This window comes from Pithys albifrons, chromosome 7, assembly GCF_047495875.1.
Source record: "Pithys albifrons albifrons isolate INPA30051 chromosome 7, PitAlb_v1, whole genome shotgun sequence".
In the NCBI taxonomy this organism is placed as follows: Eukaryota; Metazoa; Chordata; class Aves; order Passeriformes; family Thamnophilidae; genus Pithys; species Pithys albifrons.
Genome location: NC_092464.1, coordinates 21,086,402 through 21,114,232, shown reverse-complemented (window position 1 = coordinate 21,114,232; position 27,831 = coordinate 21,086,402). Strand labels below are relative to the sequence as shown.

The 27,831-nt window shown below is 38.9% G+C and overlaps 2 protein-coding genes across 2 annotated transcripts in view; both read left to right on the top strand.

The window, feature by feature from the left end:
- LOC139674096 (macrophage mannose receptor 1-like) overlaps positions 1 to 9,266 on the top strand; it is a 31,885-nt gene extending 22,619 nt beyond the window's left edge. The window contains exons 23-30 of the mRNA XM_071560245.1: positions 362 to 464; positions 1,263 to 1,495; positions 3,008 to 3,173; positions 4,158 to 4,310; positions 4,542 to 4,658; positions 5,383 to 5,550; positions 7,241 to 7,282; positions 7,691 to 9,266. Of these exons, the coding sequence (XP_071416346.1) occupies positions 362 to 464; positions 1,263 to 1,495; positions 3,008 to 3,173; positions 4,158 to 4,310; positions 4,542 to 4,658; positions 5,383 to 5,550; positions 7,241 to 7,282; positions 7,691 to 7,929 (1,221 nt within the window). The 3' untranslated portion in view covers positions 7,930 to 9,266. The remainder of the gene's footprint in view (positions 1 to 361; positions 465 to 1,262; positions 1,496 to 3,007; positions 3,174 to 4,157; positions 4,311 to 4,541; positions 4,659 to 5,382; positions 5,551 to 7,240; positions 7,283 to 7,690) is intronic.
- Positions 9,267 to 25,041: 15,775 nt separating this feature from the next.
- The window catches only part of LOC139674097 (macrophage mannose receptor 1-like), a 34,468-nt gene continuing 31,678 nt past the window's right edge, over positions 25,042 to 27,831 (top strand). The window contains exons 1-2 of the mRNA XM_071560247.1: positions 25,042 to 25,228; positions 27,129 to 27,530. Of these exons, the coding sequence (XP_071416348.1) occupies positions 25,171 to 25,228; positions 27,129 to 27,530 (460 nt within the window). The 5' untranslated portion in view covers positions 25,042 to 25,170. The remainder of the gene's footprint in view (positions 25,229 to 27,128; positions 27,531 to 27,831) is intronic.

Here is a 27,831-nt window from a genome sequence, read left to right as displayed (position 1 = left end):
ATCTTCTCCTAATCTTCCTTCTGAAAGATTCTGTCTGTATGCTTTGAAACTTCTGGCATGGATGTACATTTTTGTGTTTAATTGTAAGACAAAACTGAGTGTTATGTGGTAATTGTTAAGTGGCTAATGTAGGATACTTTCCAAGGGTATTATTTCTGTAATCCTGTGCTAGCATTACCAAGTTTCTCTCTTTTTCATAACACAATTGCTAAAAAGTTCAGCTAAAATGGAAAAGAGTTCTGTGAAGTCCAACCTCTTATTATTCATCTGTAGGTGTCTGAATGTGACAGGTGAGTCTGTGGATTTTGAATGTTTCTTACCTATCCACATGTTTTTCTTGTTAATCTCATTTGTCTTGTAGGATGACTGTGTCTTTATGATGAAGAACCCTATTGAACATGCAGGGAAATGGAAAGATGGAGGATGCAAAACAAGCAAAAGTTACATATGCCAGAAAGATTCTGGTGAGTTTTCTTTCACCACTTTCTAGTACAGCTGATTTCTTGTGGTTATTTCAGACTGGTGGTAAATGTCACTTTTCTGTAATTCCACCCTAGCTAAACTGAAATTAATAACAGTATCACATGCGCTGTGGACCATTGTAACAAAAATGATTTTTTGAGAAAATCTCTTACCCTTTCCTATTTTAAGGACTAGACCAGTAAATTGAAAGATCTACGGATTACCATGTGTTTTACTACTTTTGGCAATCAGGTGGGCAAGTGCTTTGCCTTTATATGGGTGAATTTGTAAAAATTGGAATTCTACTGTTATATTTCAAAGCACTACAACTTCTTTGTTTCATAAAACTGCCCTGTTTGATTTCCCTTACATTCTTTCTCAGGCAGTTTTAGCGGCAGCAGCAGTTATATCCCTCTGCATGCTCATGGTGTGCTTACCATTCACTGTTCCTTATCAGAAATACAACAAATGATAATATATAATGGAAAAAAATGAAGAAATTGTTCCCTTTAATGCCCCACATCAGTGCATTATGCCTTGGGTAGGTCTGGTGCTTACAAGGTGTGTTCCTGGAGATGATACAGATATTTATACTAAAAGTTCATTCTGGCAAGTATTAGAAAATTTTGTCACAGTACAGGAAAATGTGACTTTCACCACTGCAGTGATAGTTTGGACATATCTTAATTTGTTAGTGCAGTCTCTCTTAATTGACTACTCCAGTACACTAAATCTTCTCTCAGTGTTGTAGGTCTGGTCCAAGTTTGACTTTTCTTTTTGGTTTTTTTTGCTCATTACAGACCCCAAACTGTACAACTCTCAGCCCACAGTTCCAGTGTCTGGCTTTCACAATTATGGTGATGATCACTATGCAGTCATCAAGTCAAAAATGAGCTGGGAAAAAGCAGAGAAGGAGTGCAGGGACCGGTCTGCAGAACTGGCCAGTGTCTTGGATCCTTATGCTGATTCCTACACGTGGTTACAAATATTACAGCACGGGGAGCCTGTGTGGATTGGCCTTAACAGCAACACTGTGAGTCCACCAAATGCTTGTGACAGTCATACCACTATCTTAGATGAGTTACTGGTCAGATCCACAAATGTGGGACAGGAATGCAAACACTTGGGGGATTCTGACTTCCCTCCACTTCAGGCCATTTACACGTTTAGGTGTTTGTCCATAATGTGAGAACTGCCATAGCCCACACTTTAGAGGTCACCAAGGATGTAGTTGCAGCAGACAGTGGCTTCAGTTGTAAAAGTGGCTGTGGAGTTCCCACTTCCTACACCACAGTCTACCACCACACAGTCATATAGGGGCGTGTTGCCATTTCTGAAGGCACATTGTGGAGCATACCACAAAAAAAATTGGGTTAAAAGCAGTTCTTACTTTGTGAGTGTATTTTAAGTCTTTGTTTCAGTTTCACAGCCTAGCAGTACCAAGGGCTTGTGCTGGGTAAGAGGGAAAAGAACAGGCAGGAACAGGACTCTGGCACTGGGAATGCCTTAGGCTGGGTTTTGGAGACAAAGCCAGAGCCTTGTGCAAAACTGCCAACAAACTCAGCCAAGAGGGGAAAGGTATGAAATGGGAAGCAGCTAATAGAGGCATGTAAAAAAGAGCATGGATGAATGTGATGCAGGTGGATATTTGTGGAACTGAAGTTGTAGGGAAATCAGGTAGAGAGAGGTAGAACAAGAGCTTGGTGGGACATAGGACTGTGAGAGAGGGCACAGGTGCTGAGGGGAGAGGAACTGGAGTTGCAAGTTTCTGAGAGCAGAAACTAAGAAGTCAGGATTAGACAGGAATCTGGAATGAGACATGGCCAGGGGTTTCAAAGGAAAGCAGACAGTAAAGGAAATGGCACAAAAGGCCTCCAAAGATCAAGGGGGAAGGGGCTAGGTTGCACAGGATGGGGTGACAGAAGCCATGGATGTGACTAATGTCTGTCATCCTCTGCAAATAATGGTGAAATCTACCGGCGGTTGGCTTGTCTGTAGTAGCTGGTTCTTGCAAGACCCAGAAACCTACTATAGGCCCTTTTAACATGGGTGGCAGGGCTCTGTAGTGCCAGCCCCATGGAAAGCCTCTGCAGATTTGCTCTGTCCAGTGAAACTTCTTCTTTTTCTATTTGCTTTCTAAATACATGGAGAAACCTGTTTTAGAGGAATGTTGACAATAGTTTTTCTGCAATATTTATTTGATCTGTGTGTATATGTGGATTCATTTGATAAAACTTTCAACTGTATATTCACATGCATTACCAGAAGGCCCTTTGCCCATTTAGGGCATGAGGCAGGTGGTGCAAATTGAATAATGTAGGTTGCATGCCAAATTAACACCTGTAGGACCACTGCTCTAACTGCTGTGGAGAGGGAAAGTCTGGGCTAGTTTGTTATGTATTCATGGCAGAGGATGAATTAATTTTGTGCAAGAGACCATGAATATGATTTTTCCTGAATTTTTACATACATTCAAGTTCAATCTTAATGTTCTTCAAATCTAATTCTTACATGTGACATAATCTTTAATGTCATTTGCTTTTAGAATGGTGGTCAATACGTATGGTCAGATAGAAGGAGGAGCAGGTATCTTAACTGGGCCAGTGGAGAACCAAGTAAGAACAGAGCCTGTGTGTATTTAGATTTGGATGGTTTTTGGAAGACAGCTTTTTGCAATGAAACATTTTCATCTCTCTGCAAACAATCTGATGGTAAGTTCAGAATAGGAGAAATGTGATTTGGTAGGCTGGAATTTAGAATAATGGCTTTTTTGCATTTAGCTTTTTGACATACACAAAGATTGTAATGGATAATGTATGCTTTGTGATAAACTATTACTTTTTAAAGGAAGAACTCTCAGATCCAATCTGTAATCAGTGATTTGCAGACATTTTATTTCACAGGCCAGTCAACACGTGCACATCATAAAGACAATGGCAATATTTCATGCACATCCTTGTTTGTCAAAAACTGAAGAATTTATCAACTTTAGCAAAACTATAAATATATTGATTATATACTTTTACATTTAAAAGTGTCTTTTGAAATATAGTAAGTGAGGAAACTTCTGTCACTGTAGCAGCCAAATCAAATAATTTATGTTTGTTGCTTCTCCTCAGATACTTTGGAACTCAAATATTGCATGTAATTTTCAAACATGTTTTAAATTTTATATGAAATTTATGATCTCTGCATCATAATTTACAGCAAATTTTATAGGCATTTACGCTCTGCTTTGGCTTTAATCTGGTGATGCAATAGGTCATAAATTCTGCTTTTACATTGCTTAGGATGTATGATGTATAAGGACAGGTACAGAGAGCTTCTCTCACTGTTATTTCTAAAAAATTAGCTAGACACAAGCCACTAACTTGTGGTGGTGGAGTTTGGATTCTTCATGTGTAAGACTCATTCTTCATTCTGTTTCACAGGTTTTAAGTAAAAATTGTCGTGCTGAAGACAGTTGCAGTTAGACTGGTGTAAGTTTTCCTTAGCAGATTGGAGAACAAGCTCCAACCAGTAAAGTTTATTGCTAGTTTGCCACGTTTAGTTCAATTTTTTATCATTGGTTAAGTCTACATAATATTCCTTTTCCCGGAATCAATGTCAAATTTGCAGGGCTGATGTGTGGTGCAGGAGTACATATTTCCTGTGGCTTTTAAAACTCCACTGAAACTTGTGCGTCTTCTTAATAGAGTTAATCCCTAGTGAACCACCACAGCTTCCTGGGAAGTGTCCTGAGCCGAAGCGTGGTAGATCTTGGATCCCATTCCGTGGTCATTGCTACTATGTTCACACCACTTCTGAGGAAAGCTGGCCTGATGCTTCCATGATGTGTATTCAAATGGGTAAGTGCCCTTTTTTATTAATGTTTGACATTTAATCCAGCACCAGCTGATAGACGTGTGTGTGTGTTTGTATGTCAGCTATAAGCTACACCTAATTTAAATTTATTATTGAGTATTTCTACTATATGAAAATGCTGATCACAAAATATGTCATGATTGTTTACTGAGATAATTAATTTATGATGAAAAATCTTGCTGATATTACATGTAATATATAATTGATATTTTTAGGTGCTTCTCTGGTTTCCATAGAAGATTCAGCTGAAATGAACTTCCTCTTACTTTATTTGTCTCCACTTGCAAGTGACTTCAGAAAGTTTTGGATAGGATTGTTCAAAAATATTGATGGTAATTATTTCACAACACATACTGACATGAAATAAATACTAAATAAACAGAGTGAATACTAAGTACCACTAACATACTTAATAATAGTGCCAATATGCTAAATATTGGATAAATAATCAGATTAAAAATGAACTAATGAATGTGTAATACCTTTTGTGCTAGGATACATAAAATATAAACCACCATAAGGTCTACGCTTTCTGTAACTTTTTGAAATTAGAGTATATTTCAGTCTTAAAAGGTTCTAGCTTAGCACTCTGGTAGTTGATTAAAATGTTTTCTATTGCTTTTTTAAACTCAAATTACTTTACATTTAACCACTGTAGTCTTTTAAGAAAATGTTGTCTTGCAATTCAAAACTGAGACAGCATTAAATTTAAATTTAGTTCTAAACAGGGCAGAGGACAGCAGGTCTTACAAGAAGTCTAGCAAAATTTGTTAATCTAAATTTCAGGGGGTTTTCCATAAATTCTTGGTGGCCTGAGCATGTTTTCCTTGCATCACTGACAGCCATGGCCCTGAAGGCTGAGGGAGTTAACTTTGTGAACATTTACATTTGGTACACTCCCACCTGAATAGTTCTGGCTGTTAAGAGGTTGAGAAATAAGCCCTTTGTGATGCCCATTTATTCAACTAAAAAATTCTATAACTGATGCCATTGTGCCCAGCAGACTACAAATTATCCCCACTTCATTCAGTCACTAGGTAATAATTTTCATTTTAGGAGAATGGATATGGATGGACAGAAGTGCAGTAGAATATGTCAACTGGGAGAAAGGAGAGCCTACAGCACTTTTTGATGAACACTGTGTTGACATGGATATCTCAAGTGGAACCTGGAGGACCTATTACTGCTATGTTGACCAGAATTTTATTTGCAAAATCCCCAAAAGTAAGTCCTGAATTTCTGTGCACTGGGTTATTTTAAAAGTAGTGGTTACTATACATCAAGCCAAACTGCTTATGCAGTAAATACACTTCATGCATTGATGCTGATTGATGCATTTGCATCTGAATCAAAGCCAGGAGAAACCTCTGATAAGGATGATGAGAAATAATGTTGGAGAATAACCTGAGTCACTGGTTTCTCCTCTCAGTTTAAAAGCATTTATTTCTTGACATTTACTGTTCCCTAGGGTAGGTAAGAGCACATCACCTGCCGAGAGTGCACAAAACATTCATGGTCATTACGGTTAGAGGGCAAAGAGCAGTAAAAGATGACAAGATGATCAAACAAATGAGTGCTGAGGAGAAAAGCAGACACTCTTCCGATAGCTAAGCTGAGGGGTAGCAGTGCAAAGTCACTGAGCTCCTGCAGGACAAGGTGCCTGTGGGAGGAGACAGTGCCACCAAGGAGAAGTGTGTTGGGATCTGCTGGATGAGCAAGCACAAAGCATCAAGTGAGGATAGGCAGTAGTGCCCAATTAATCTCTCTGCCAACAGAGGCACAGGGAGATGTGCTAAGACAACCAAACAGCATGGTATGTTTCATTTATAATGGTTACTTACATCCTGTGGTTCTTTGGATGTCAACCCATGCAAAATCTGCACAGGTTGGGGTGAGTCCCACTTGCATGCCCAGCAGTGTGGTGTAAAATATGGAGGATGTAAATCTGTACACATGCAGCTATCATAAGTCATTGCAGGCACAGTTTCAATTGTGTTTGCACACATCAGCTGGGAGACAGTATGAAATAGGTCACATTTGCCACTGGCAAACAGATTCATTCCACAAATATAATCAATGCAGTGTGTAGAACCAATTGAGTTTCCTGCTTGTGAATCTCCACATGTTGGCAAGTTGTCAGAGGAGTCATCTGTGAACTCTCTAGGGTGCAGCCAGTCAGTCGTGCAACCAATTACCTGAACCATACTTCTTAAGCAATGAAAGTTTTCAAAACAATGAATAGTGAGACAACAGTTAGGCTTGGGGTTTTTTTTTTACAGCCTCAATTGTCAGGGAAATTTTTTTCATATATTTTTCATGCATGTACTGCATTCAGCACTGAAACCTGCAGCATAAGAAAGACATGGATGTACTCAGCTGGGTCCAGAGGAGAACTATGAAGGTGATTAGAAGGCTGGAGCACCTCTCTTAGGAGGACAGGCTGGGGCAGTTGGGAAAACTTAGCTTGGAGAAGAGAAGGCTCCAGTGAGGTCTTGTGAGAGATGGAGAGGGACTTTATTCAAGGGCATGTAGTGACAAGAGAAAGGAGAATGGCTTTAAAATGAAACTGAGTAGATTTAGATTGGATATTAGGAAAAAGTTATTTACTTAGAGTGGTGAGGCACTGGAATGGGTTGTCTAGAGAAGCTGTGGATGCTCCATCCTTGGAAGTGTTCAAGACCAGGTTGGATGAGGCTTTGAGCAACCTAGTCTAGCGGAAGGTGTCCCTTGTTTGTGGTAGGTGGGTTAGAATTAGATGATATCTAAACTCCCTTCTAACCCAAACCATTCTATGATTCTATAATTATTTAAAATGTGATAGGAACACAAGGGAGAAATTATGTATGTAGTATTCTTTTAATCTTTGAACAGTTGCTTTCAGTCTGTATAATACATATATATTTTAATTTTAAAGTTGCTGAAGTTGAGCCAACCCATGATTCACCTGTTAATAATGGTAAGTTGATTTCTTATAAGACCATTAAACAGTAATTTCAGTAAGTTCATAGGCATTTGTTATTTACAAGTAAAATTGCCTCCAGAAATGTTTCATTTAAATACCTATCTGTCACATTATTTTATTTTAAATCTGTTTAAAAGGAGAGCACTTCCCTCAGAATGGATATCTTAATTTTTTTTTTCGTGACAAATGGTATATGTAGTACCATATAACACTCCTTTTGAAGGGAACATAAGAGATTAATCTCATTTTGCATCATCTGTCTGTAACAGGCATCAATTTTAACTGCTGTTATGATTGTTCAGTACTTTTACTTTCACTCAGTTGGTTAGACAGGGAGATATTTTTTGTATGCAATAGCAGTCTCTGGGAATTTGCAGTTATTTTCTGTTTTGTCTTTCACAGCATCAAAAACTGAACCTCCTGCTTCATCAGCAAAAGGTTTAGGTGGGATGATTTTTATACCGGTCTTCCTTCTGCTATCTGGAACTGGCATTGCATTGTATTTTTTCTATAAAAAAAGAGGTGGTCAACAAATGTTTACAGCGAGTTTTGACAATATCATATACCGTGGTAACCCTGGAACTCAAGAATCAAATTGTCTTGTGACCAATATTGAAGAAAATGAGCAGGCAACAATTTAATAGGCTGGGTAATCTTGGGCCTGGTTTTGAAAAGAATTAAAATTCTAGCATATGAGACTTCTTAAGGCAAAGCAATTTTCTCCTATGGAAATTCTAGCTAATTTTGCACAGGGTGCTTCTTGCTTTCTGTACTTGCAGGAACAAGCAATCTTGCAAGGCAGATACAGAGATCTGCTCACAAACTGCAGTGCCTGTGAGGATTGTTGAGCTTACACATAGACTGGCAGCTGTGTTGCGTAAGTGAACAGTCAGGCAGCTCCAGTCTCTGCATGAGTCCAGCATCATCTTTAGCACAAGGACCATGCTCATCACAGACAATTGTGAGAATGTGCTCCTTAGCGTGCACCAAAAAGTATATCCAGATGTGTAAGTATCCTGAAAATGTCCTCCTGATCTCTAGCGGAGACTCTCAGAATTGCACAGATTAGACTGATCTCCAAGCTCACCAGTGCATGTCCCTGTTTGAAGCAGGACCAGCTCCCTGGCTCACCCAGGGAGCCTCCACCGGTGCTGTGGATCCATATCTTCTTTTGGCTACTGAGGTACCACAGAAACCCTTTGTCTTGCCCATGATATCTGAATTAACATAATTTACTCCTCTGTATATGACTGAGAGAAAGGCAAGTGTAAATTTTATTTCTTCTGCTATAATGCTGTAACATATGAATTGAAAGATCAACTATAACAAGAGGTTGGAATGTGTTGTAAATAGTAATGCTTTGTCATATAAACAGTCAAACAAGGATCTCAAAGGATGCTGCAAAAGGGTGGAAATAGGCAGGAGAAGTTACACTTAATTCACACCTGAAAAACTAAATAAAATATATTCTGGATATCTCCAATACCAGTGAAGATTTCATACCTTTTTAGGCCATTTTTTCAAAGCATAATGAAGCTTACTATTAGAAAGTCTATTCTAATTTCTAACTAGATTCTCCATGTCCAAGTCTGTTTTAAAGCCTTAAATTGCAATCTAGAGTTCTGTCATGATGGAACTGATGACATTACATGTCATACTTGTCTACTGGTATATTCTCTGACTTCACAAACCCTAAAAATAGGCTTGCACAGAAGTTGTGGGGGTTTTGTAGATATTGTAATTTTTTTTAAACTTTCCCAGTGTATTTTATGCCAAATGTAAACAACCAAATGACTCAAAGCCCTTAGTCTAGGGGATGCCCTTATTTAACTTGATACATTTTGATATTTTAATCTTTTGACAGATTTTAATTGTGTTTAAGTTAAAATATTTTTTGTGTGTATGAAATACATGTAAATAAGTTTGTATTCTATGTTGGTTTGCTAAATGCGAATTAAAAGGCTGATTCTAAGTAAAAGCGTGTGTCTCTTCCTAAACAGAATAGTTTATCATAACTATAAAAACAGGAAGGAGGAATGGAAGTCTTACATTTTTATACACAAATGAACACCCACTTTTTCTAGGCTAGCATGTTCTAAAGTAGTCCTGTATAACTGTGTGTTTGACTGTTTCTTTATGCCTAACATGTGAAAGTTTACCATAGTAAATGTCTAATGAAAGTGTTGGAATTAAAGACTGCTTATGTGTTGTTCTGCTCTGTAATTTCTGAGACAGGTTGTTATATATTGATAGCTCTTATCATGTCTCCTCTCAATATTTTCTGATAGCAGCAATAGTTCTTCCCTTTCCATTTCACTGGCTACATCTTCTAAACCTCTAATCCTTCCTGCTGTTACCCTGTGCTGTGGTATGTAGGTCCTTCTGACAGTACAGTGCAGCAGTAGATAAGGTATTCCAGGTGGCATCCTAACAACACCGAGAACAATAGAAAAAGGTTTAATCCACCCTTGTAATACTTTTCTTTATGGACTCTTCTGTCTGAATTGTCTGAATTGGTTCTACAGGATGCATAAGTTTGGACAAAGAAATGGCTGCCAGAAAACAATAGGCCAAAGACAGAAAAGTTGCCTAATGAGAAGTTACTTTGAGAAAGTTTCCAAGGACTGATAAGCTTTAGCAGTCCTGTTGCATCTGTGAGAACTGAAGAGCTTGTTTGGATTGTACAAGGCTATTAGTGCCCGTAAGCATCAGCAGAGGATGGTGTAACTTGGTTACTTGGTGTAACTATTTGGGTGGAAGTAGATAACATGCTCATCAAGGTGCTTGGACACCTAGAATTTAGTGGCAAAAGCAAGATTTTTGCCAGGCCTAGGAACCCTCAGTGTTAAGCTGCTGTAACGAGAAGTGTGGAGGATCACAATTTGTCAATTTGTCCTGCTTCCACGTAGATTCTGGATTTGGTATTATATGAAAGAAAACAGTATTAATAAAATGCCTCTCCACATAGAAAAGATGTGGAGACCTGCTTTCTCATTTGCTTGCCTTTGTTTTCTCTACCTTAGGGTGGTATTTTAGAGAGAATGTCCTGCCTTTCCCTACTATATTCATTATATCCCTAACATCTAACATGGATCAAAAAGTAATTGATTCTCACCTTGAACTTATTGCAATGTAAGAAGTAGTAACTGCCTTTAGGGAAGGAAAAGCTGTGGAAGAATTCACCATCAGAACTTTCTGTAAGGCTGACAGACAAAGTATTTGCTAATATCAATATCAGTAACTTAAAACCGAAAAGAAAATATTAGCTTCAGTCCCCTGGCAAAACAGTAATATAAAAAAAGTTTTATGAACTGCAAGTCTTTACTTCTGTCATTTAAGTTTCTGAATTTAGGGGACTGAAAAAGGAGGTGAAGGGTAATTTGAAGCAAAATGGAAGGAAGTTCTATAAATACAAACAGAATAGATAGATAGCTGTGAAATGAACTAGTGCCTTCAGGCCAGATTCCAATGGGCAAGAGCCAGATTTTCCAGGGTCAGTAGGAAAGGTTTGAACTGCTCCACAAGCATAAAGTTGTCCTGATATCACCATATCCGGACAGAGGAAAAGTTAGTGTTAATTTTATTTTTCTCAGCTCTGCTGTTATCTGACTTATCTAGCTTTCTTCTGTCACATTCTGCAGGCCACAAGTTCTTACTACGTACAAGTATTCACTATCCATTAAAATATTTTCTGAGGATTTGGTTAGTGTTTTAAGGATGTGGTTAGTGGTTCTGGTTCCTTTGAGGAAATATTTGCTCTCATTTCAGGTGAACGCACATAGTCTAGTTATTATATTGGCTTTTTAGCCAGACCCTTGATCTAGACAGCTAAAGGAAATTCATCTCACCTACTTTTAGAACTGATTGACATAACTTTCTTTTATAGTAGATAATCAGAAATATATATGTAGGACTTGCAGTTGTTCCATGGTCCACTAGAAGAGGACAATGATGGCACAGAAGTTCTAGAGATAGGAGGGAATAATATTCTGTAATTGGTGGAATAAAGGCTTGTGCAGTGAGAAGCATAGACTGAGGTTAGTAAGAACACGGCACAAAAGTACAGTGCAAGATAACCAAACAAAGGAGGTTGAAGGGAAAGGCCAAAGTGGAAATGGAGTTTTAACTGGGCCAGAAGTGATGACCATCCCTGGGGAAGCCAGGCAAGGCTGGGCTTGGTAAGGCAGAGGTCCAGTAAATGCCGATGCTGCTGGGAAAAGTGCAGGAGGATAGGACTCCTGGTTATGGGGAAGCAAGAGAGGGCTGAATGTGCTTTGCATATGAGAGAATCAAGAAAAAAAGCTAGCTGAAATGAACTGTTGGCCCAGGAGCCCAGGTGCACCATTCAGGCCAGGAAAGAGGGTGTGTGTATGTGGATGGCAAAGGGCTAGAAGGTGTAAGACACTTGGATATTTGTTTCTATTTGTTTGGGTACTCTTGTGTTCTTTGGAAAGGCCACAGCTGGGGATCAGGGAAGAAGGCAAGCTGCCACTCCACCTTGTCCTGAATCCTGACGTCTTTCACAGGGCAGAGCCATCTAGAAAGATGAGGACATGGTTTCTTCCTTGGGAGTGGCGACTGTGCACAGGGTGGGGGTGATACTTCAGAGTGCAGAGGATGGAAGGAGTGCAGAGGACGGGAGGAAACCTGGGGGTTTCCTAAGAGGAACAGAAAGTGGACCTGTGGGGAAGCCTCTGGGGCAATGGAAAGGAAGAGGTTTCTCCTGCAGAGGAACTGTGTGGGCTGTTTTGCAACCCAAGAAGCCACTGAAAGAAAGCTTACAGGCAAGCACTTTCTCTGCAAACATACTGTGGAAAGTGGAGACATTCGTGTTGGAGAACAAAACCCCCTCTGGTGTCCATTCAGTTTGAAGAAAATCAGCCTCCTGGATCTGTTCATCTTGGGGTCCACCTGGGGGTAGGAATCAAGAAAAACAGGCAGAAGAAAAGATATATTAGAGTGTGATTAGTGGGGGGAGCAAAGGGGAATGAACCATCTGTCAAATGGTAGGTGGAATACTAGTAAGGCTTGATTACACATCTTCCATCTGTGCAAAGATTTCTCCTCCACCTCATGTTGCAAGAATCTGCCTTTTTTTTTTCCACCTGGTGATAGTACTTTTCATTTCAGAGCTACCACATGAGATGGTGGTGGTTGTTACGCTGCTTTCTAAAAGTAAGCTTATCTCAAAGGCACAGTTTGCTGTGTTCTTTGACTTAATGATGCATTTAAAAGGACACAAAATTTAGGATACATTCAGAGGTAAATCCGTTTACAACAAAATTTTAACAGGAAATGGTAAATTAGAAATATGCAATCTCCACATGTTGCAAAGATAACAAAAGTCTGGGAAAGAAGAGACCATTTCTTAGCCATTTATTTGTCAAAGCAGCTACATTTAGTGCACATAACAGTGAAACTGTTAATTCTTAGTTGGTTTACAGATGAAAGGGAATTGATTATGCAAAAAACCTGGTTACGTTATAATTATGTAAAATGTGAAATTCCATGATACAGGAACTTAGCATAGTGACACAAAATAGGGAAGGGATTTTAAATGAATGAGGAAGGAAGATATAAGACAAAAAGGAAGGAAATCCTTAAATTTCACATGAAAGCCACTTGCATTAACCTAAAGAATCACAAAAGAAAAGCACATTCTGTGAATTTTCTTCCTGCAAAATTTTCCATTGTCTCTTGTGCACTTTTATAATTCGAATGAAATTTCACAGAGTAGCAGAATATTTTAAATTCCAGGTTTAATATTTTCTCATAACTTCAAATATTCATAACATGTTTTTCCCCTCAGTTAATTCATATGGTGTTTGATAGCTCAGTGTCATTCAGAGTGAACTTTTAAAATGGTTTCCACCTGTTCTCACTCTTACTGTATCAACATAGATACACTTTTCTATTGAAATGTTGTTCCTGGTTGTGGAAATACTCAAAACCCATCTGGAAAAGGTTCTGAGCAACCTCTGAAAGAGTATGTATTTTTGAGACCCTGTTTTGAGCAAGGTGTTCAACCAAATGACCTCCAGAAATCTCTTTCAGTGCGAGCTTTTCTATAATTCTGTGGTCAGTAGTGCTATACAGGATTAGGCCCTTTTGATGCGCTAAAGTGGAAAACTTGGCAAAGGCAGGGAAGATACATGGCCAACACCTTGGCAGCAGCACTGCTCTCCTGGTTGCATGGTCAGCGCCAGCACCCAGGGCAGGCTTGAGCTTTCCACTAATAGGAGATCAAAGCACAGCTACCACAAGCATCCTCCATCAATGTTATTTTTGTGGCGTCTAATCAGGTGCTACACCTTGAGAGCTGTGGTTTGTCCTCTCCACTGTCCTCATCCCTGTCCAAAATTGGACAAAATTGCCTTGCATAGAGCAGTGGCAGGTACTGCACCAAAAGCAGCAAAAATACATACTCCAGGACTACCCAGCCACAGCCATCGTGTCCCTGTAGCAGCACACCAAGCCAGAACAAATTAGGAAAGACTAAGGGATAGGCTCTACCTTCTAGCTGTAGGTGACAACAAAATAGACTCTTGGATCCAAGAAAATTCTATATTTTAGTTTATGGATGTTTTCTGCTGCCTCTCTGTGCCCCAGTACTTGGACTTCATTTGGAAATGTACATGCCCAGAAAGTGCAGGAATGGACTTCTTGTAAATATTGGTGAAAATAGCCCACATACATTTTCATATGTAAAAATACCTGAAATGAAACAGCCACATTCATGCTAGTGTGAGTAATAAATACAGATACTGATAAAAAACAAGAATTAAAGAAATTTGGAATCATTTCTAGAAGAGCCAGCCTATTTTTTGATTTGGTCTGTAGACAACATGAGCTAGAGGTTTTGTGTCACTGGTTACACTTCAGGAAAAGTTCTGCAATTGCTGAAATACGGCCAGAGACAGTAGTGAGAGAAATAGTTTCTTACCCTATGCTTTAAAATACTCCTATGATTTTCACTGTTTTCAGGGAAATTTGTCTGTCCAGTCTACTCTTCATTAGGGAGTGACTAGTCTGCACACAGTAGCATCAAAATGTGAAGTTCAGCAAGGCAATTGCAAAAATAATTACGATTCCTAACATGCAGCATTGTGGAAATCTGTTGCCATGTTGGCAATGTTCTTGGCTGATACAATTGCATTTTACTTCAGAGTCTTGTAAAAACAAAAGCTTCAATACACAGGCACCCTATCTTCTTACTCAGATATGTCACTTCCATGTCCCACTAGCTGTATTGTGACACAATGTGTCACTTCAGATTTGTAAGCTTCAAAAATATCTTATTTTGAATTTAGGAGTGATTTCAAATACACTAAAATAAAAGTGTTCTCTATTGTCCTGAATGCCACTGAAAGAACATTGCAAATGGAATTTTGTTCTTCAAATTATAAAGTAAGCAATAGAAGGCATGACACAATTAAATGGTTAAAGACCTTACAATTTTATATATCCTGTGAATAGGAACCTATAATCATATACATAATAGAAATAGGGAACTGAAAAGGTCCTGCCCAAAGACAGTGTCAGCTAAAACTAAGAAACTGCTGAAAGATACACCACCTCTTTTAAAGTTTCCAACAGGGATGACGTTGGTGTGCTTTGCAATGTCACTGGCTCCTCAGGACAGCTGAGCTAGAGTAGCCCACATGCTAACAAGCCAACAATAAGCTCTTGGTTGCTATAGAACATGCTGGCAGTTGCTGGGTTCAAACTGATTCACGGGAATGGCCCCGGGAATGCTGGATATGCCACACTGGACTAGAAATACCTTTTAGGGAAGTACTCACTGGCATGAGGGAAGGACATATGCCTACATTCATTTACAGAATAGACAGCTCTGCAATATTGCCTTTTTCTGAGCACTGTTTACTTTAAATTAATTAATGGTTCTTAGTTGCCAGCTGGGCTTAAACCCTGACACCAAGTTTAAATAATTGCTTAAGCACACTTTTCCATTATTTGAGCTGTTAGCATACAGAATATCACCAAATCTTTCCATAAAACCCCCTGTCAGTATACCTACCCGTTCAACATAATCTGTTGAACATTATTGTTCTTTTCTTAGGGATTGACTATGATTACTTACTGTTTAGTCATCCTCTCATGATTAACAAAAAGTACTGGTTTTAATACTATTTTTCCAGAAATTCAAGTTAGTCTGCCTGGCTTATTCCTTGGTGTTCTGATATGCTCAAATCTTGTCTAGCTTTCTGCAGTGTTTACCTACAATTGCAAATTTCTCCAAGCACTCCAGCTTGTATCTAGGTGCTAATAATAATCAAATTCATCTTCTTAAAATAATAATATATGAGGTTGTCCTGCAGCCAAAACATCACATTTGGTTTTAATCTTTAATCTATGCTGCTGTTTTTATACAGAGCTGGACAGAGTTTGTGTGGAATTAACCAATATTCATTGTATAGGAAATGATCTTGCAAATATTTCCTTATCTTCCATTGTTTACACACTTCCTAATGAAAAATCTGACAAAATTTTATGGAAATGAAAAGCAGACTTAAAACAGTTTTTGCTATGTGTTGGTATGAAAAATTAAGCTCATGAGTGTAACAACACAGCCTCATACAAAATGAGAAGAAAGATGTATTCTGCACTGAAGCTTTCCAGAATAAAGTTTGATTATGTCACTGCCAAGAAAAAGAGTGAGATTACTGAAAATGTGGGCAGAAGCCCAAACTCATTTTAAATGCATTTTGGCTTCATAAATATGGAAAACCAGCTAAATTGAGTGTTCTGTACATGCAGTGGTATGAATAGCATCCAAAAAACTTTGATGTACTTTGATGAATGATGTTCCTACTTACCAGAATATTTAGAGACAAGAATAAACTGGAAAAAGCATGACATTGGCTGCAGAGAATGTGGCCTTGGATAGTCCTTTTGTTGAGAGCTGGCTCTGACTTGAATTTGAGATTTGACGAGGACTATCAACTTTCTAGAGGTAATTCAGATCATCCTTGCAGTTTTTAATGCAGTGTACCATGACACAAGGTCTTGTATCTGAAGGACTGAAAGCATTTTTCTAGATGTCATATAGATGTCACAACATCATCACTTTGTGCAGATGCAAAAATTAAAGGATATAGGGTTTGACTGGCAGGGAGCAGGGCCTGATAGGTTACACAAGGACAAAGCTGGGTAGGTACACTAACCTTAAGTTTTTCTGTGCCTGGATATGTTCAAAATCAGGACAGGCTCGGCCAGTGCAAAATTTTCTTACCATAGGGTTTTAACACCTAGTTTCAACCCTCAGATGAGGTCACTTGGTTAGAGCATGGTGTTAGTACCACCAAGGTTGTGCATTCAATCCATGTACAGGCCATTCACTTAAGAGTTGCACTCAATGAGCCCTGTGAGACCCTTCCAATTCAGAATATTCGGTGTTTCTAATTTTGTCCGTGGAAATTTGCCTGGAGGTGACCAGCTCATTTCCCAGCTGTCTGTCAAATGCATATAGCTTGTTCCTATATTAATTATTTTCCACTTCCTCTCCCATTCTCTTAACATTCATTAGCTGCAGAGATAGGAATGGCAAGATCCAGCTTTGCAAGTTTTTTAGTTTCCTCTCTCTCTCTGTGCTTTATAGAAGAACTATCTAGGTTTTAGTTAATAATGTAAATTACACCTGTGATTTTTTTTTGCATTAGATAATTCCATAGGCTACTGACACCTGTGAATGTAATCCAGTCTTCCTGACTGAAATGTCCAGGTTAAGCACTTTTTTCTCAATTTTCTCACTTTTTCTCAGATTCCTTTTTAAAAGAGAGCTTAGTATATCAGGTCCTTATCCCTCTCTCAACATTTTCCTTGGGATATATAACCCCATAAAACATCTTGGTATGTCTATGCTAGGTGTTTACCACTTCCCTGAGAAGGCAGGGTTCAAAAAGAAGCATCAGAAGCCTTTAGCATTTTGTGCTCTGGTCCACTGAAGTCTTTTTTAAGATGGTTACATGGTGTTAGCAGTGGCTGCAGAATAGTAACTACTGTTTGCAGCAGTGAAGCTCCTGTGGAATACTAGCAGTGGGTAAAGGAAGCTCAATCTAAACCCATCAAAGCTTCCTGAATGTGGTGCCTGGTTTACCTCAGGTGAGATCAATTTCCACCTCTCCTTTTCATGCCCATACAGCAAGGAATAGGTGTGTCAGAGAGAGAAGAGCTGATGGAGGCTGGTCTGTCTCACCGCATGCCCATGGCTGGTGGCTGGGCTACGATAGACATGGAGCCCTCGCCTCAGTTCACTGCAGCACACGTGGTTTGCATTGTAAGCACTAACCCAGTAAACAAAACTTGTCCTGAAAATGTGATCTGAACTATAAATCCCAACCATGACCATCACCATTGTAGCTCTTTTCAAGCTCAGATGATTGTCTGACTAAACATGGATTACTTTAGGCACAAACGATGTGACCAATGTAGTGTGCCCAGGGAATGTTCAGGCTAAGTAAGGTGATAGCTTCAGCATTAGACAGTCCTGAAAAGTACGTAAACTGAACTCATGACTGAACCTTATACAAATCACTTTCTGTTCCCATAGAGTTATAAATTCAAACCACAAAAAGAAATAAAAAAAAGAAGAAATTGTACTGCAGTGGTATTATCATGCTCAGACTATGCCTGGAAGAGCTGCGATAGATTTAGGTGCCCTTTACAACAAAGAAATCTGAAAACTATTTCAAATTAAATCCAGCACTAAGATATTCACAGAACTCCTTTTGAGGTTTTATTTGAACTACTGAATGCAACTTATCAGAAAAAAAACCACAACTGAGTCCCACAGATCTTTTTTTAACTTTGTAATTATGAGATTCATTTGGTAACAGTCCATGTGAATGTGTGCTCTATCTCCCTCTGTGCTGTTAATTATGAAATTTCCTTCCTCTTTCAGAAAATAGGTTTGATACAATTGTAATTGGAATGTATGGGAGGAGGGGAAGAACTCCAGTGTCTTCCTTGCCAATTGATGTAAAGGAACTTCAGTTACTCCATACCTCCTACCTCCACAGGGACTAAGATGGGTCAGGACATGAATTGTATTGTGGAGCTGTCATTAGGACATTTTTCAGAGAAGGCATTTTTCATTCACCCTTGTTTCCCATATTTAAAATCAGGTTCTAAACCTCACTGATCCACAGGTAGTGGGGTAAGAAAATGTCTTAAACAGGTTTTGCTGCTGACTTCTCTGTTTGAATATGTTTCTCTTAAGTATTCAAGTAAAATGTGGCATTTAGACATGGTAGAGGATTTTGCAAAAAGAAAGAGATTTAAAAGTTGTAAAAAATTAGCACAGAATCATAGAGTATCTTCAGTTGGAATGGACCCATAAGGATCATCAAGGCCTACTCTGTGTTCTTCACAGGACATCCTAACACTAACCCATATCAATAAGAGCATTGCCCCAATGCTCCTTGAAGTTTTTGCCCATGGGAAAAATTTTGAAGCATTTCTTTCTGGAAAGTGGTATGTATTTCTTTTTAATAAGGAAGGAAACAGTGATAAAGCAAAGGAAGGAAACAATGACACATCATAGAGATAATACAAAGAACGGTCATTTTTCCAGTTATTTTAACAACTATATTCTGTTATCTAGGAAGTATGGCTGGACTGTTTTTTTCTTACATAATCCATTATTCAAACAATAGCCCCAAAAATGCATGTTGCTATTTCCAGTGGTTGCTCAGGCTCAGTTAACGAGAAACAGTTATAGGGTAGTACAAAAGGTTGATGAGTGTTATCTGTAAATCAGCTGTCAAGGTGCATATGTTTGTCTGCTGTACTTCAGTCAAAATATTGAGGTTCAAATGCTCTTGGGTCATCAGGCAGGGCTATGCAATCTCTGCATCTGTGACTTGCATCCTGTGGTGCAGTCTCCTAGGTGGAGGATCTACCATTCCTTGAACTTGGCACCTGTGTCCATCACAGGAAACAAGGACTGAGGCCTCCTGAACTTCTGGTGCTCACTCAGGTATCTCTCAGGGTGGTGATGGCTTTGGCTCTGCAGTTTACTCTCTGATTTTAACATGCTATTCTTGTTTTAAATCCCTACTGTGGAAAATAAGAGATTTTTTCAAGCAGACAGCTGCTACCTCTAAGGAAAGCTTGGTTAAGCCTAACCATCCCTTCTGAGTCAAACCCTGATGTTGCACAATGGACTTAAAGATTTTTTTTTTCCTTCACACCAGAGCTTTTAAGCTCTCACTCCCACCCCCTCTGGCTCTAGTTCAACCTTCTTATGAGCTGTTCCAGCACATTAAGGAAAAAAGAACTGTATCTCTGCTGTATAGAATGTGGCAGACCCAATGACAGCTCCAGGGTGACAGTGACTCTGCCCAGCTGGGCACAGAACATGGGGGGAACTGTCTCAGGCTGTCAGTGAAGCTCAGCCTGAAATCACTTTTCCCTCAAATTTCACTTTTCTCTTACTCTTTTTGAAAAAGGTGATATTTTCCACCAAATTTTCTTTTAAATCGAGCCTGTGTCCCTATGGCTATATGACTGGACTGAGGAACTACAGGCTACTTCCCTCCACCCTCAAACTAGAGCAGCAGTAGTGCCTCATGGGGCTGATAAAGCAGCTGAGAAGCCACAGAAGTACATGGGCCACCTGTGACAGCTTCCCAGCAGCAGTCACTCACCTCTTCTCGTGCTCTTTGCCAGTGTCCCACAGGTGTCCAAGACTTGTTTGCAATGAACTGCATTACCTTGGAAGTTAAGGTTAAATATTGCAAATCTAGCTCATGATTATATTTCTTTTCATGAGCATATCTGAATGTAGAATGGAAACCTGAAAAATGATTCTTAGTTTCTAGAGACAGAAAGGTAAAATGTAAAACCCTGAAGACTACTGTTGTGAAGCAAAGACAAGTGATTGGTTGATTTGTAACAACTACTTTCCTATTGTCACTAAATTATCTGCCCAAGTACTTAATTATACCATTAAGAATTTTTTTCTGGGTACATAATTCTGCCTTGGTAAATGGATTCCCTTTCTTCTGTATGTCTTGCCCTTTTCTGAGCAGGTATGTGGGATAATTTCTGACTTTCCTTCATGCAGCAACATTTTGCATCTTTGCAGACTGTTATGTCCTGCTGCAGTTTTCCCTCCTGTGGACTGAGTTCTTCCAGCATCTGCTCACAGGTCATGTAATTCCTCTGCATCTTTCTGGGATTATGGTATTTCTTTAAAGGAGAAAAATTAGCAGCTTTGACATTATTTGTGCTTGAAAAGTCTTTCCCCTATGGAAAAATACTTTTGCTACAAAAAGAAAGGCAGAGATAATAAAGAGACTTTTCAATTTGTATAGCAGAAATAACAAAGGAACCTTAAACACAGAATACCATGTATGTCTTTATGGATGGAATAATAAAGTGGCAATTTAATGAATTGGGATGTAAATAATATAGAGTATGTTTAGGGGCAGCTGCCCCTAAATATTGTTTCTGTAATGAGGCTAAGCTGATACTAAACACTTCAAGAAGTGGGGGTCTGGTAACGATCCAGTTGCCTCCTATATCAAATGTACATCTTATTCAACACAATGTGTTACTCAAGCATGTTTTGTAGTATATCACTTTACAGAATTCAAAAGGGAAAATTATAAATTAGATGGTCCCACCAGATACAGACAATTTTTTTGTTCTGAAACATTTTTCCTCCATTCCTGTTTGAGATGAGATTATTGATATTTGTTTATTGCACCTCAGAGTTAGATGAAAGATAAGAAGATTGTCAAGATTTGTACTTTAGCAAAATGCTTATTTGAGCAATAGTATTATATCTAGATCTTGTTCTTGCTCTGCAAACATACATTGTATAATGAGTGTAATAAATTTCTGGTAACTGCTAAAAAATAAGATCATTAGCAAAGCAGGTAGTAAAGGAACATCTCTTTAAGTGAGTCAAAATCCAATGTGATTTCTCTTAATCTTTTTATTGAATTGTGTGATACACAACCTTCCAATTGGACAGGAAATTATAATTACTGTTAAATCCCTTTTAAGCATGTGTAACTCTCTTCTTCAACATTCTAAGATGTCATGCAACTTGCTTAATTTCTAGGAGACTACATTAATGATTTTGCATTTCTACATTAAATTTTTCAATCCTTCATTCTAAATATAAGCCCATAAGACAACACTGATTGAATTTCCATACACATCCTTTCTTTGCTGTTCTTTCTCAAGTTAACATTTCTTTTCAAGTTAATTGATGTTTCTGTCACAATGAGATTATTTTGTAAAGATTAAAATAACAAAGACCCTGATTTATTTTGGTCTTCTTGATGTTATTCCAGTACTTCATGGAGCCATACTTTCTTTGCATCTTCTTTCCTTTATGTTCTATTATAAAGTACGTGACCTTTTCTTAATATGTAATAAATTATAATGTATAAATTATACATGTAATAAATTATAGATGTAAAAACAATAGACCCATTTTTTTTAGTAATTGGATTTTATTGTCCTTAGGCCAGATCATATGGACCAAATTATTCATCCCTTCACAAATATTCACTCCATTTTTTGTAGAAAATATAAGTCAAGATTACAAGCTTTTGACAACTACCCGCAAAAAACTTGCTGACATTTTAAAATTTTAGTTTAGTTAATGTAATACTTCCTATTGTGGATAAAAGGCTTTTCATGCATCCCCTTGCTAACTAGTGAAGAAGCATTTCATAATCCTATACTAGGGAGATTTTTTTTCAATTAAAGTTTCAAAAAAGGCTATTGTATGTGTAGTTATGTTGGGTTGACCCTGGCTAAATACCAGATACCCACCAAAGCTGCTCTCACTTCCCTCCCTAGCTGGACAGCAGAGAGAAAGAGTAACAAAAGGCTCACAGGTCAAGATAAAGACAGGGAGAGATCACTCACCAGTTACTGCCATGGGCAAAACAGACTCTCCTTGGGCAAACATGTTTAATGTATTACCAGTCAAATTAGAACAGGACAGTGAAAAATAAAGAAGTAAACTTCTGCTTAGTTTTTCCATGCTTTGTGGTTACTTTCACTAGGTATGTACAGGATCAAGCAAGCCACTGCAATAACCACTGTACTTCCAATCCCAGAGTATGCTTCCTTAAGTCAGTTCTTATTTTGATCTCTGTGGATTTTATTGCCCAAATTTTGATAAACAGAGCTACTCTAAACTGCTGGATTTATCAGTCTGAATGAGAAGAAACAGTACCTATCTCTCTTGCTTAGAGCCTGACCAGAAGAATATCAGGCTCATCTCAACTCTGCATCAAAATATTCAACTAAATTCAGCACAGTAAGACTAATTAATGCTATAAACCACGAGAGCAACCCCCTTGCAACAAGACCCCAGGGGCTGGGGTTGGTCTGCACGCACCAAGTGCCTCAGCTGGTCTCAGCCACTGTAGCTGTTTGCATGGGGAAATTTACTCTGCTGGGGATTGGTTTTTCAGCAGACTACGTTAATACTTCTGAGAGATCCTCTGGCACTGTGTGGGTCTTTTTATGTCACTCCAACAGACTGTGAACACCTGACATCAGTAACTGGCAACTTATCACCTGCTAAGCCACCAGGACATGTTACCTCCCACCTGCTATTCATTCCAACCTATCAGACAGACTGAGGTATAAAGTGTTGCTGATAGTGTGCTCCTCTTTTCTGCCTTAACTTTTGAAGTAGGAGAAGTTTAATAAACTCAGTGGGACTTCCACAGAATCCTTGGTAAGTCAACTTTTACACTCTCAGTAATCTTTTTAAGATACTAGTGCCTAGGATGTAGGTATAGCAATGTAATTTTAAGTAATAGAGAATTGTCTAAATTCATGTTAGGGAGTGCAACTTTGCTTTTAGCCCAGTTTCTGACCTTTCAGGTCAGGGTTAGCCAAAGTGCAGTTCATGGCTGGATGCAGCCTGCACTCCTGTGAGCAGTGGCTAGAGGAAGGTGTCTGACACTGCCAGGTTTCTGAAATGCAAAGGAGCGGGAAGGCAATGCCATCTTCTGCCTGGTGCTCCTGGGGTATGTGCATGCTGGGTCTTGGTCGCCAGGAGGTGTCAGGTGCTGGTGACATAGTGAGGTTGACTCTTCCAGCTTAGCTCTTCCTTGGAGGTTGCCCTCAAGGATTTCAACAGCCTTGAGCTTTGCAGGAACCAGCACAGCACCTTGTAATTCACAGTACTGGCTATAGGGGGAAATGTACAAGTCCATCAGGTGTGTTTGGAGTATCAAGAAGAGTGCAATTGCTCAGATTCTTAGCCCTAGAACCCATCTGAAACCTGGCTGAAGGGAAACAAATGTTAGCTTTACTGCCAGGCTGCAGCTGGCTCTAGTGTGGCTTGAGGAGCAGAGACAGGTAAAGAAACCAGACCCTTCTCTTTTTCTTTATTTGTTATTGGAAAATGTCCAACTGAGAAGAAAAGGAATTCCTCATGTCATATGAATTTCAGAATAAAACAAGGCTGTCAAAATTCCTGACAAAATAAATGATTGTGTGCCTTTTATATAAACAGGCCGTGTACTATGAGGATACGCTGTCGGTCTAAGGCAAATCAGTTCAGATCAAAGAAAACTTGCTCTTTCTAGGCAAGATGTTTGGCACCAGATCAAAAGACTTATGTTTTTAGATGAAAAATTATTTTCTAGAAAAAGCTGTTGGCTTTATCCTTGTTGTTAGTATATTTTGCCATCATCTGAAAAAGAATATTCCGTTAACTTTGCCCTAACATCTGTACCAAGCATTTCCTTGTAATTTCTTATTTCACAGTTCAATTTCTTCTTTTTATTTTAATCCTGTAGACTTTCTCAGGAAACATTGTCTTTCTGCTGAGCAGAAAAGCAGGATCAAATCCTGTACTTGGGAAATGCAATGATCTTGGCAACAAACAGAAGGCGAAGCCAAATTTTCTTAAGATCACATTTTTTGCTACAGGTGCTGGTCAAAGATGTTACTGTATATTTTCACATCATTTTTCCATTTAGAAGTTTTTCTAAACAAAACGTTTTGATGGTAAAAATCTGTCCTAAAGTTGGCCTTTACACAGTTACAGGGACAGTCTGTAGTGGTCAAGAGAGGAGTGCAAGGAGTGCTGGTTTTCTTAGATTTCCACCTATACATCTGGGAACCAAAATGCCGTGTGACTTGGGTAAGAAGCAGTACATGGTATTTCCTGAAATTGTGGCTGACTCTCGGCATGACTGTCAAACAACACTGACCTACCTCACAAGAAAAAGTGGGCATTGTTTTTATAAGGAGCCAGTTTTCAAGTAGGTTTGAGTGTTGATCTCCTAGTTGCATTTATGTAGAAATGAGGGTCAGTATGACAATGGCAACTCCTGTAGAAGGGCAGAATCTTTCATAATGTCCCACAGAGTGAATTTCACTTAAATACTCTAAAATTCAATCCTGTCTTATCTCACACATGAAAATATGAGATTGGTGTATTTTCCTGGTGGTTTGTTTTTGTCTGTGTAGGTAAGATGTAAGATTTAAAAGCCAAGGCTGATTTTCTGTCTTTAGTATTTCACTGCTGATTTGATTCCATGAACTCCTCAGATGTTTCTTCAGGAGAGACAGCTGGAAGTTAGAGAGATACAACCTTCTGTGTACCACCTGCTTTCCTAAGGAAGCAGTGTTTACCCTCAGTGAGAAGCCTTTCTTTTCCGAGGGCAAAATTTGTGCTGTGTGGTCTTGTTTTTTTGAAATGTGGCATGTGACACAATGTTTCCTTATTTAGCACCCAGAGCTCTCTCCCATCCAGCCTGCAAAGCTGAGGAGGATCGGACTCTTGTCCTCTCTTCAGCAGGACTTTATTGCCAACAACTCTCCATCCAGAGTTTGCTGAAGGGAAGAAAAAGAAAACAGCATTTTCAATTATGTTCTGCAGGTTTTTGCTTGCACTTTCCCTTGTTCACAGTGCTGTGCAGCTGGTGGGTAAGTGCCTCCCACTTGCTTCCCGTAAGGGTGCCCATGACAGTGCTTCTAGGCCTCTGGCATTTCTGGGTGATCGTGGTTCTGGGGCACTGCCTGTATGCACATTATTAGTTTGGGGATGGGGAACCTCTTAATGGCAGGCAAGGCAGGCAGGAAGCAAGGGAAGAGTCTAATAGAAAAAAAAAAGAAGGACCTAGAGAAGGAAGCAGATTCGGTTCTTAATGGCTTTATATAGTGGCACTATCACTTCAATAACCCCAAAAGATGAGACCTAAGAAAATAATGAGATATATTTAAATGTCCAGGGTTTTGGTTTTGGTTTTAGTTGTTTGTTTTGGTTTGGTTTTGTTGGTTTTGGTTTATGTGGTTTTTTAAATTTAGTTCTTTACTTCTGTGTTCTGATTTTTAAGCCATTGATGTCTGGGTAATGGCTAGCAAAATCAGACAGAAAAACTTCAGGAGTGGTGACATGTGAAATTATTTGTAGGCTATTAAGATGTTCACAGATGATGGCTGTGCAATCCAGAGAGACTTAATGCTTACATGAGAATTATTTTCATTCACTGTTTTGAACAGGCTCACTGAATTTACTGGCATTGATGAAGTGGAGGGAATAAATTTTTTGTGCAATAAAATTGGACTAAATTTAGGAAAGTTGTGGTCGAATTGCAGTCGTAACACTACTGCTATCCTTTTAGCTGCACTTTTCTTGTAGGTGTAAACAGATATCTTCTGCAGACCTTAATGTTTAAGATTAAATCCTTTCACCTTTCTAAGTCCTGAGTAAAACTGTTACAGTTTGTCTCAGAGTATGTGGTAGTTTTTTAATACCATGTGGCATCACTGGAGGCCAGAATAAGTATTTTCAATGTGCTATGTATTATGAATTAAATTGATTTCAGGTTTTTTTGCAGGCTTTTTAATGAAATGTCTTTAAGTTTATAAATACATTTTATTTAAATATGATGTCCAGTGATCAAGAAATGGATCAGGGTCCAATATTGGTTAAGAATCCCACAAGCTTTGGAAGGAAATACAGCTGGGTGGGTCACAAAGTACCCCACAAGGCAGCAGAGCAAATTCATAGGCAGGGTTCACTGCTGCTGCTGATACTCCCTGAAGGACTGAAATGAGCTCTGCTGCTTGTATTTTACCTTTACAATGTAGACATGACCAGAGAAACTACCTGGAGAGCTAGGGACCTAATTTCTGGTATAGGTGGAGCTTCTAACTTCCACCAGCCTTCCCACACTGCAAAGAGTGGTCAGATGCTACTACTCCACAGTCCTTGGTACTTTTTTGTACTGTGCTTGGTCTCCTAATGTCATTCCCAGTTTTATATTCAGTGTCTCATAGTATGTACAGCAGGTCTTGTAGATCAGCAAGGCTGAGGAGTCTGGAGGGGTTCACCCACATTTATACAGTGGAAAGGTGGATTCAGAAGTAGAGAGACAAATGGCTCAGCACAGATGGCTGTGTCCCCACTAGGAGAACTTAAGTTCTGGCAGGGTGAGGAAAGTTTGTCAAGGTCAGAGGTCTACAAGGCCATGGATCTGAGGATAGGTGGGAACAGGCTGATGGTAAGAGCAGTGTAGCTCAGGGAATTCACATGACTGAGAGAAATCAATCCAACAAGCTGTGCTCAGGTCTGCTGCTGCCTGCCACTGATCCACAGTGTATGGTGACATGTAATCATGACGTGCATATTCTATTGTCTACTTTGTTGCTTTTTAATAGTAGTGTTGATGTTTCACTGGACTCTGTTGAAAGACATTGTGTTTTCACCTGATATGAATGCAATGACTTCTTGTCCATGTGAATGGAAAGCAGAATCATATCACATATCCACTCCATATACGTTCTGTATTAACCATTAACTATGTATTATTTTGGTTTACAGACATCAGTACATTTCTAATATATAATAAAGTCAATAGGCTCTGTCTTCAGGCATCTATTGCACAGTCAGTTAGAACTGCCACTTGCCATCAAGACAATGAATTACAAAAATTCAGGTGGATCACGGATCATCAGCTTATGAGTGTGAAACTGAAACTATGCCTGGGAGTGCCCTTGAAGGAGGAACAGGCTATGGTCACCCTGTATCCATGTAATCAAACAAGTGAGCTCCAGTGGTGGGAATGCAGAAATGAAAGCCTCCTTGCAATCCAGGGAGAAGATTTGTTTTTCAGTCCTGGCAATGAAGAGCATGATAATGTTTTATTAAAGAAGGGACTGAGTGCAAAGAATAAGTGGAAGATCTATGGGGCCATGGATGTTTTATGTTCCCAGGGATATGAAGGTACAGAAAATTAATTCTTTCATCCTTTTCATTAATTCCTTTGTAAGTGTTAGAGTGTTTTGGATCTTTAGCTCTGACTGTTCTGATTCCTTCAGTGACCATCAGAGTTTTAGAAAATCAGTGTACTGAAGGACTTAGCCTTGAATATAATGTTCTATTTATGTTCAAATATGTATTATATACACACACTGCTTTAGTCTGCATATTATAGTACATTAGTATTATGAGTATTAGAAGTATTACATATACTCTCTCTGTATTCTATAAATATATATTATGTGTTAGTATATATGTTTATGTA